This window comes from Hipposideros armiger, unplaced genomic scaffold (genome assembly GCF_001890085.2).
Source record: "Hipposideros armiger isolate ML-2016 unplaced genomic scaffold, ASM189008v1 scaffold_136, whole genome shotgun sequence".
NCBI lineage: Eukaryota > Metazoa > Chordata > Mammalia > Chiroptera > Hipposideridae > Hipposideros > Hipposideros armiger.
The window spans coordinates 1261813-1272174 of NW_017731486.1; the positions used below are offsets into that span (position 1 = coordinate 1261813).

General features: G+C 40.3%; 1 protein-coding gene across 10 annotated transcripts in view; it reads left to right on the plus strand.

The window, feature by feature from the left end:
- The window catches only part of PPP4R1 (protein phosphatase 4 regulatory subunit 1), a 97902-nt gene extending 88792 nt beyond the window's left edge, over positions 1-9110 (plus strand). For all 10 annotated transcript variants that reach the window (XM_019649975.1, XM_019649976.1, XM_019649966.1 and 7 more), the window contains 5 exons: positions 2591-2691; positions 5990-6110; positions 6205-6339; positions 6841-6982; positions 7951-9110. In XM_019649975.1, coding sequence (XP_019505520.1) covers positions 2591-2691; positions 5990-6110; positions 6205-6339; positions 6841-6982; positions 7951-8114 — 663 coding nt within the window. In that variant the 3' untranslated portion in view covers positions 8115-9110. The remainder of the gene's footprint in view (positions 1-2590; positions 2692-5989; positions 6111-6204; positions 6340-6840; positions 6983-7950) is intronic.
- Positions 9111-10362: the final 1252 nt, after the last annotated feature.

The window sequence follows — 10362 nt, forward strand, 5'->3', positions numbered from 1 at the left end:
CCAGGTTGAGCTGTTGTTCAGCATCTTAGCTGTGGAGGGCAGTGTCACTGGCCCTCATATGTGGGATCCGAACCGGGGCCCTCTGGCATCGTAAGTCAGTTCTTAACCATCGCACCACTCGGCCGGCCCTCTCTATCCTTCTTTATATTCTCACTAATTTTCTTGAACATGCTAATCATCAGTGTTCTGAACTCTGTCTCTGATAGATTGGTTGCCTCTGTTTCCTCTAGTTCCACTGATTCAGGAGGTTTCTCCTGTTCTTTTATTTGGGATGTGTTTCTTTGTCTCTCCATTCTGTCTTACTCTTTCTGCTTGCTTCAGTGAATTAGGTAGATACCCTAGGTCTCTCAGTCTTTTCTGATATTTATCCTTTATATTTGAATTACTCAGTCCCCCTATTCTCCTGTGCGTGTGTACCAGAGGTGTCTCTTGTGTTGTGTGTCTTCTCCTGTTGAAGTTGAGCTTTGATTGCTTTTGGCTTGTCAGCAGGTGGGATTTACTCCCAGGCTGACTAACTGTGAGTATTGGCTATGTCCACAGTGTATGAGCTGCTGTGTGAGGGTTGACCCCCTCAGAGGAGGCTTGGCCCCTTTGGGCTCTTATGCCTGTAGAGATTTCTCTTTGGGTGTGACTCTTGTGGGTCAAACCCTGTAATGCTCTGGTTTTATCTAAAGTTGGTCTCTGGGTGTGATGATTCTTGTGCCTCTTTTGCTGGGTCCTGCTGCAGAGCGATTTTAGAGCAAAACAGATCAACAAGCACAACCACAACAGCCACCAAAAGAAGCCAGATACTCTCACATGTAAAAACAACCAACAACCAACACTCAACATGCACAGGAATATTAAACATACAGAAAAACCAAAATAGCAACATCTCCCCCCCCAAAAAAAAAGATAAATAAATGCAGAAAAATGGAAAGGAGGAGGAAAAGTAAGAGCAGGGAAAAGAAAAAAGAAGGGAGAGAGAGAAAGGGGAGAAAAGAAAGAAGAAAAAAATATGTACGTCTACACACCTATATATATGCACATATATATACACATATATTCATATATAAAAAACTAAAAATGATAATGAAATAGAAAAAACAACAACAACAAAAAAAAAACCCTCCCAAAACGCCAAAATAAAACCAGTGCCAGTCTTGGCTAAAGTCCACCAAGCTCTCCCCAGGTTGTCCTCTGCTGTACAAAAACTTCTCTGTGTCTTGTAGGGGCACAGCTGGCCCCCTGGGGCCTAGCGTGACCCTGGCGATGCAGCTCTAGATGAGTGGGGCAATGGCGTGTTGTTGGTAGTTTTTACAAAGTCAGTGCTGTTTCTCCTCTCGCCTGCCCAGAGGCACGCTGAGAGCTGCGCAGCCAATAGGCTCGATGTGCATCTTAGAGCACTCTTTCCACTGGAGGCTGTGCGGGGCATGAGATTTCTGAGCTTCTAAAAGCCCTCTGCTTGGGTCCTGCCAGTGACTCAGCAGCTGAAGTTGTCCTGCCTCCCAACCAACACAGAAAAGGTGGGGGCCACATAGGCAGACCCACACTCTAAAGCCTCTTCCCCAGCTGAGTCACTGCACTCACCCCCAGGGAGTAGGAGCACCTCTGTAATCTGACACTACTCCATTCAGGGATCAGCTTAAGACTCTGGGATGGTGGGGGCTAGGGTTTCTGAGGGAGGGTGGGAGTGGGTTCTTATTTATGCAGTTGTTTTTTGTTTTCTGTCTGAGAAAAAAAAAAACTGTCCCACTGCAGTTTTGAGGTGAGGCTTCTGCCTCAGACACTCCAGCTGTGCTCTTGCTGCACTCCCAGCCGGACCGCGGGCGCAAGGAGTGAGCCTGTCGCCTTGTAATGCTCTCTGATCTGCTTGCTTCCTGGGGCCCTGCGTCTCCACGCTTCTGGCTTCCCTCTTCCCCCACTGGTCCAGTTTGCCCACTTCAAGTAATCATCCTATGAGTCTCTTAGCTGTTCTGTGTGATTAGCAAAGGTTCATCTGACAAGTTGTAGCTGTTCAATTTGCAGTAATTTCCAAGGGAGAACTTGGAGCCCTTCTCACTGCTGCCATTTCTATCAGCTGATCCTGTTTGTTTCTGTTTATATCAAATTTTAGGTTTTTCCCTTATGTTGACTATAAACCTACTTTTAAACATTTGTAGAACAAATATTGGGATACATTTCTTTTTTTTTCCACGCAACAAATATTTATTGAGCACCTACTATGTACCATCATAGTGCCATCTGCAGGGCTCACATATATGAATAAGAGCATAGTTACTGTCTTCAAAGAATTTGTGGTTTGAAGGTGTCATGAATAAAGTGGATGAGTGCTATAGTAAAGCTATGCTGAGGTACTGTCAAGTTCAGTGGAGATCACTCACTGGCTCAAGAAACAAATCTTTCAAAAGAGGATAATGATTCTTGAAGGCTAATGGGATTATCAGGGGAAAATGAACTTAATATCAATTTTGAACACAATTAAATGTACCTACTACATGTGTTCTTTCAAAGCATTAATCATATTATTTATAGTTGTTTTTAAGCAGTTTAGTAAAAGAAGTAATGTCTGTACCTTGTCTTAGTGAATATTTTTATTTTGTTACATCAGCTTCTTCATATTGACAAAAGAAGAGAATATCTTTATCAACTTCAGGAGTTTCTGGTGACAGATAATAGTAGAAATTGGCGCTTTCGAGCTGAACTGGCTGAGTAAGTTCTAACAATTTTTTAGACTATGTTTTGGATGGGTATGTATTTACTTCATCTTTACCTTTTCTGGATTTCTCCATTACTTTGTATAAATCCAAGTTTCTGTCTGGTGTCCTGTTCCTTTAACATTTCTTGTAATAGAGGTCTTGCCAGCAGTCAATTTTCTCAGCTTTTTAAAAGTCTATTTCTCCTTTAAAAAAAAGAAAAATGTGGTATGATACACATAACCAAAGATGCCATTGGTGGTATTTAGTACGTTCACAGTATTATACAACCATTATCACTATCTAGTTGCTGAACATTCATCATCTCAAAAGGAAACCCCATGCCCTTTAAGCAGTTACTCCTCAACCTTCCATGTTCCCATCCCCTGGCAGTCATTAGTCTACTTTCTGTGTCTGGATTTGCCTCTTCTGAACATTTTATATAAATGGAGTTATATAACATGTGGCTTTTTGAGTCTGGCTTCTTCACTTAGCATAATGTTTTCAAGATTTATTAATGTTGTAGCATATATCAGAACTTTATTACTTTCTGTAATTATATAATACTCCATTGCATGAGTACACACCACTTTTTAAAATCCATTTATCGATGGGCATTTGGGTTGTTTCTATCTTTTAGCTGATGTGAGTATGGTGCTTTGAACATTCATTTACAAATTTTCATTTGAGCACCTTTTTTCAATTTGTTTGAGGTGTATTAACTGGGTTATTGGTAATTGTTTGTTTTATTTGTTCAACCGCCAGACTTTTTCGTAGTGGATGTACCATCTCCCGTTCCCACCAGCAATGCACGAGGGCTCCAGTTTCTCTCCATCTTCTCTAACATCTGCTACTTTCCTTTTTAAAAATTGTAGCCATTGTTATAGTGGTCGTGAAGTGTCATCTCATTTTGGCCTTGATTTGCATTTACTTAATGCCTAAGTGATCTTTAGCACCTTTTTATTTGCTTGTTGACCACTTGTACATATTCTCTGGAGAAATGCCCATTGACTTTTTTAAATTGGGTTGTTTGTCTTAAATTGGGATGTTGAGTTGTAAGAATTCTTTATATAGTCTGAAGTCTAGAACTCACCTTCATTTTTTAAAGATATTTTTGCTGGGTATAGAATTTGGGACTGACAGTTTTTCTTTCAGTACATTAAAGATGTCACTCCATTGAGTTTTAGTTTGCCTGGCTTCTGACTGGAAATGGGCACACCTCTTCTGCCATTAGTGTGGAGGATTGAGTCCATGTAGCCAGGAAAGGACTGGGTTTGGGTTTATTTGTTGCTGTGCTTACCTTCAGTGCACCAAAAGCTTTAATTCTATCTGTGGGCTGCTCTTGCCTCTTGCTGAGGTTGGGAGCTGGAGTGCTGGTGGACCTTTTCATGTGTTAATATTCCGACCTCAGCTTTCAGCTATTCCTCCACCTCTTGGAAACAAGTGGGTCTCTTGCCCCTTCCCTAAATGTAGACAACTGTTGCGATGTGGTAGACTTGTGCTGGGAAAGGGGAGAATCTCTGTTGTTTTGGTTCCACTTCAGTTTGTGGGAGGCCCTATGTGCCTGGACTTGCTCAGAATCCCTGCCCCCTCCCTGTGGCATCCAGTCTCTGCCTTATAATCTCTATGCAGTCTTGGGCAGAGGTTTCTTGCCCCTCCTCAGCAGGCAGAGACTTCTGCTTGGTTATCAGTATACCGTCTTAGCTCAAGAAGATTTGGTGCTCCTCTCCCTGGGATAGAGAGTTTTTCCTTCTCTGCCCTTCAGTATGTTGGTAGCTTAAGGCTTTTGCTTTGTATGAGAGAAGGGCCTAGGGGAGTACAGGGGGTTTCACACCTGTCCCTCAATATCTGTCAGTTACTTTCTGTCTTCATTTCCTGGCCCCATTCTCTTTCATAGTAAGGGGAGGTCAGTAAGAAAGTTTGCAGTGTCAGAAAATAGTCAATAAGTGCGCATTTCTCTTTGAGAATTTATATTTATGTATATATACAGGTGCATGTCATTGCTACATTGTATTTATGGTTATACAGAAGTGCCCCTTATCTACAAGGGGTACATTCTAGACCCCCAGTGGATATCTGAAACCGCAGGTAGTACCAAACCCTATATGTACTGCATTTTTCCTTATATATACATACTTGTGATAAAGTTTAATTTATAAATTAAGCAATTTCATAGGTGATTTGTTCTTACTGTAGATCTTAGCAACCTTAGCATATGATTTTTTTTGTCTCCTTATTAAGTCAAGAACTTTAACCTTTTCACTTAAAGGAAGCACTTTACCGCTTCTCTTTGGCATATCCAAATTGCCAGCATCACTGCTTTTGCACTTTGGAGCCATTTTTGAGGACAGTAACTGTTACTTGGACACAAGCACTGTGATACCATGACAGTCAATCTTATAACAGTTACTAAGTGACTAATGGGCAGGGAGCGTGTACTGTGTGAATCTCCTGAACAGTGGGATGACTCATGTCCCAGGCAGGAAGGAACAGCATGTCTAGAGATTTCATCACACTACTCAGAGTAGCGTGCAAATTAAAACTTATGAATTATTTCTGGAATTTTCCATTTAATATTATCAGACTAATATTTTAATTTAATATTATTAACTGAAACCATGGAAACCGTGGATAAGGGGGGATTACCACAATTCACTTCCTGTTGATTACGAATGTAAATAATCTTAAAAATAAATTCTGAAAGGCAAAAGTCTCATTCATATTCAAGTTTTCTTCATGAGCATTGTTACATCTACTCAAATTAACCTGGTGGATGCTGTTAGTCTTCAGTTCTCATCAGACATAATAGAAACAGTTGATAGAGGACCACTTACTTATGTTATCCTCAGTAAATGTATCATTCCCTTAGAAGCTACGTAGAGCCTTGATAAGTACACATCAGGCTACTTTAAACTCTTAGAACTTTCTTATTTAGATAACTGATTTGTAGATGGAGGTTTCTCAGCACATTCTAAACAGTTAACTATGGAAAAAAATGTGTTCCATGTTCCTATTGAACACAACTAGGAAATGCTTTGCTCAGTTTCAGTCCCTGTGGACACAGAATTCCACAGGATTTGTTTTCCTTACATTCTAAGGGGAAGAGATACTTTGTAAAATTGCGTAGTGTTTAAATGCATTTCCAGATATACAGAGACGGGAGGTAATTCTATGAGAGGCCAGGTTAATCACTAGTTTTTATATATGTTCATCTTACAAATAATATCCAGTATTACAAACTATCCAGATGATTAACCTATTTTCATTTGTCTTATTTTAAATTTTAATTATATTTTTATAATTCATTTTTGTAGACAGCTGATTTTACTTCTAGAATTATATAGTCCCAGAGATGTTTATGACTATTTACGCCCCATTGCTCTGAATCTATGTGCAGATAAAGTTTCTTCTGTTCGTTGGATTTCCTACAAGTTGGTATGTGTTAAAGTTTTTTACAATTTTAGATCAGCAAAGTATTCAATAAAATCATAAAACAGAAGATATTCCTTCTCCATGTTCGCCTTCATAGGTCAGTGAGATGGTGAAGAAGTTACACATGGCGACACCACCAACATTTGGAGTGGACCTCATCAATGAGCTTGTAGAAAATTTTGGTAGATGTCCCAAATGGTCTGGTCGGCAAGCTTTTGTCTTTGTCTGCCAGGTAAGTGAGGACTTACCCATTTGTGACACATTTTCCTATCTAGGTCTGTATTTATTCTTTGTTCCTCACCTGTCTCAACACCTTCTTTCTTATCCTTAAGGAACAGAACTTTGCCACCTGGCTGTTTATAGGATCCCTGTTCCTCTGTTGGGTATCTGCCAGGCTCACCTTTTCTCTCCAAAGTCCACTGAGCTCTTTATAAAGATGGCACGTTCACAGTGGTCCCCTAGAGGGCGCTCAGGATCTGTGGCCCTTAGCACAGGTGTGAAAACGAATGTGACGGTGAATATTCCAGGTCTCTGTGGAGCAGGTTAAAAACTGTCTCATTGGGGACTTAATTATATCTTTTTTGTTTTTCAGTTCCCAGGTGCCTAGAATATTGGTTTAAAAAGCAGTAACTAAAATCTGTAGCAGTTATGTTGATACTAAAAAACTTTGTTAGATAGTATGGCTTGGGTAGACTAAACTGGCGAATCTAAAGCAGTTACTTCTTTTCACCAGACTGTCATTGAGGATGATTGCCTTCCCATGGACCAGTTTGCTGTGCATCTGATGCCACATTTGCTAACCTTAGCAAATGATAGGGTCCCAAACGTTAGAGTGCTACTCGCAAAGACATTAAGACAAACTCTACTAGAAAAAGGTAGGTAGGTGACCCTTAGTAAAAGTGTCTGTGGTTGGGAGGAGGTTCATAGACTACATGAATCGATAAGTATCTAAGCTGAAGTAGAATACGTTCATAGACATAATCTGATAGAAGAATATATTGTAAATTGTTAGTATTGGTTCCCTCTTTGAGAGGAACACAGATTAAAGGGTGAGGAAAGGGACTTTTAATTATTGCCCTTCAGTTTTAGTTGAATTTCTTTTTATAATTTAAAACATAGTAGTTTGAAATATTGGACATTCACTTATGACTGTGTGAAAAATTGCTGCCTTTGGCACACTCCCCTTCACATCTGTTACGTTGTTTGAGGGCTAGGAGGCATACTTGTGTTTCCTCCTCCCTTTCATTCATTAGGCAGAAGACAAATGCCCCATATTATTTGCTTTGATGCAAATTATAAGCTCCTCACGATTCAGGTGGTTTTATTTATTGTAATTCCCCCAAAATGCCTAATGCCATTTGAATACATGAACTCATGAATGAAACACAGAAAGAAGTTTATATAATAGACTTCAAAGAATATGGGTAAATATATATTATTTCTTTTTTCTCCATTTGAATTCATGTAATTTTTTTAATAGAAATTATAATAAAATGGCTAGAGAAGACTGATTTTTAGTGTGTGTGGTTGGTTTTTGAAAGTTTCCTTTTACTGAGCTAATTAATAGCTACAACTATAAGTTAATGTATTTATCAGCTTCACTACCGTTGAACATTATGAGATTTAGTCTGTTAAAAAACAGTCAAGATAAATCTGATAATTCTCTTATGTTTGGGAATTTTTTTCATATAACAAATCAATTTGGATTACTATTTATAATTCAACATAGCTTGTGTTTATACTTGTAGTACATGTTTTATGACTTTGAACTTTGTGTACTTGTACTTGACAAAACTGAAATGTTAGACTAATTGTGTTTGTAACCTGCTCATCTCTTTTCCAGAATATTTCTTAACCTCTGCCAGCTGTCATCAGGAAGCTGTAGAACAAACCGTCATGGCTCTTCAGATGGATCGTGACAGTGATGTCAAGTATTTTGCAAGCATCCACCCTGCCAGTACCAAAATCTCTGAAGATGCCATGAGCACAGCTTCCTCAACCTACTAGAGAGCTTAAACCTCGGTGTCTTTCCTGCTTCCTAGGAAGCCGAGGTTCGACACGTTCTCCACACATGTGTGAGCTGGGACAGCCTTGGGGAGGGGAGACCTTCCTCTCTGCAGACTTAATTGCAGGTGCAAGTTGCCTACACTGACACCAGGGATTTTAAGAGTCAAGAGAAAGTACAGTAAACACTATTATCTTATCTTGACTTTAAGGGAAAATAATTCTCAGAGGATTATAATTGTCACCGAAGCCTTAAATCCTTCTGTCTTCCTGAGTGAAACTTGAATTGGCAGAGCGTTTTCCTTGTGGAAGGGATGACATTCCCAGAGATCTGTGTTGCTTTCTCCTGGTTTTATTTAATGACTGATAGATGGAATTATAGCCAGAAGGTGGCTGCAAGCCAGGATGCGAGAGACCTTCAGTATTAAGCCTCACTATTTCCACACAGGCAAAGGGCCTGTGGGGTTGTGGCCAGCTGCCCAGTCCAGCCCTAAGTGTGAATAGTTTTGAATGTGTTGATGGGAAAGGAGATTTTTTTGGATTTCTCGTAAGGGCTTGATGCTAACACTAAAGTAGAGTCTGATTTTAACTCTTAAATGCAGCATATTGCTGTACACATTTACAGAACGTTTGCTGAGTATCTATGTCCTGAATTTTTTTCATGCTGGTCATGACCTGAATGAAATTTATTAGCACGTATACTGTATGTCAGGTGTTTTTAACTTAATCATGATCAGCTCCGAGGTGCAACTTTTTCTTCACATACTGTACATATCTGTGATCACTCTTGAGAGTGTTGCAGTCTTTAATCATGCTGTTTAAACTGTTGTGGCACAAGTTCTCTTGTCCAAATAAAATTTATTAATAAGATGTGTATAGAGATATATATACACTTTTGATTATTTTCTAGATGTCTGCAAATAAATGCAATTTCTGACCTGTATTAATGATTTAGTATAAAATGGAAAAAACTAGATTAAAATATTTGTCTTTTAACTAGTAATTTCTTTGAAATCTGTATATGCCCCCAGGGCCAGGTTTTGCTCTTGGCAGATGGCAGGGGCACCCTGGGCGCCGTACTCCCTGAGGCTGGTTGAGGTGTGGTTTGTCTTTCTTATAGTGTGTTACGTGCAGTGGAGCCAAATCCTGAGGACGGCAAGGAGTGTTGGATGGATCATGTCTAACATGCAGCCTTTCGTTATATAGGATCTTCTAAGGGGAAAAAATAGGGTTTACAGAGGCAGTATAAAAGCAAGCAAATGTACAATAGAAAATTGGTGATTCAACAGTTCTTTGAAATCCCCCAGGAGGCAAAAACAAAAACAAAACAATTCATAAACTGTTAACTTCACAATGGAAAAATGAATACAGTGGTAATACTTATGTCTTCATGGGTATTTAATATTGGGTAGCTAATCTTAGAAAATATTCCTGTGATGTCTTAGGACTTTTGAATAACCAAAGTGGAGAGGAAAAACTGTATTTTTCAAAAATTAGAGCAATTCCTCAGCCAGTGTACTGGGTCATTGCCAGGTGTCCCTCCTCTCCTTCTGCACAGGTCAGCACGGAGCGCTCAGCCCCCTTCCTCAGCAGCCTGCCAGCCTCCTAGGTCATGGCACACTGCTGCCCTTCCTCTTTTCTGGGAGAAATATGTTTGCAAGGCTTTGTGAGTTTTCAGTGTCCTTCACTTAATTTACCCAGCCACCAGACTTCCTGTTTGACTGTTCAATGGAATGGTGTGTGTGTGTGGGGGGGGGGGGCAGAGGGGCGGGGCATCACCTTTTTGCCCATGACTTTCATCCATGTCTTAGGGGTATTTCTGTGATGCCAAACCACTGAAGTTTTTCTAGAACCCTCTAATGCTGAACTGGGCAAGCTGAGTTCTGAGAGCTACCATGCTAATGCCCTAAGAACTGTTCAAGCTGCTGGGCAGGCACTTGGGTGCACTGCGGATTATGGATTCTTCTCACAGATGTTCAGTCCAGATCCCACTCTATCGGGATGAGTTCCTGGAAGTCGAATATGCCAAAGGAAATGTGTCCAGAATCTCATCTCCCCACCAGTCAGCTTTCCAGGGGGACACAGAAGCCTGAAACAACAGGCGTGCTTAGTGTATTTGGGAAACGTTAGGGGCAGATGCAGCTTGGCAGGAGGGCGGCAAAGTTTTAAACTGACCATGTATAGGAAATAGTGCTGCATCTCAGCCTCCTCGACACACGTGATCATTGCCATGAATGGTAACGTTTCTGTG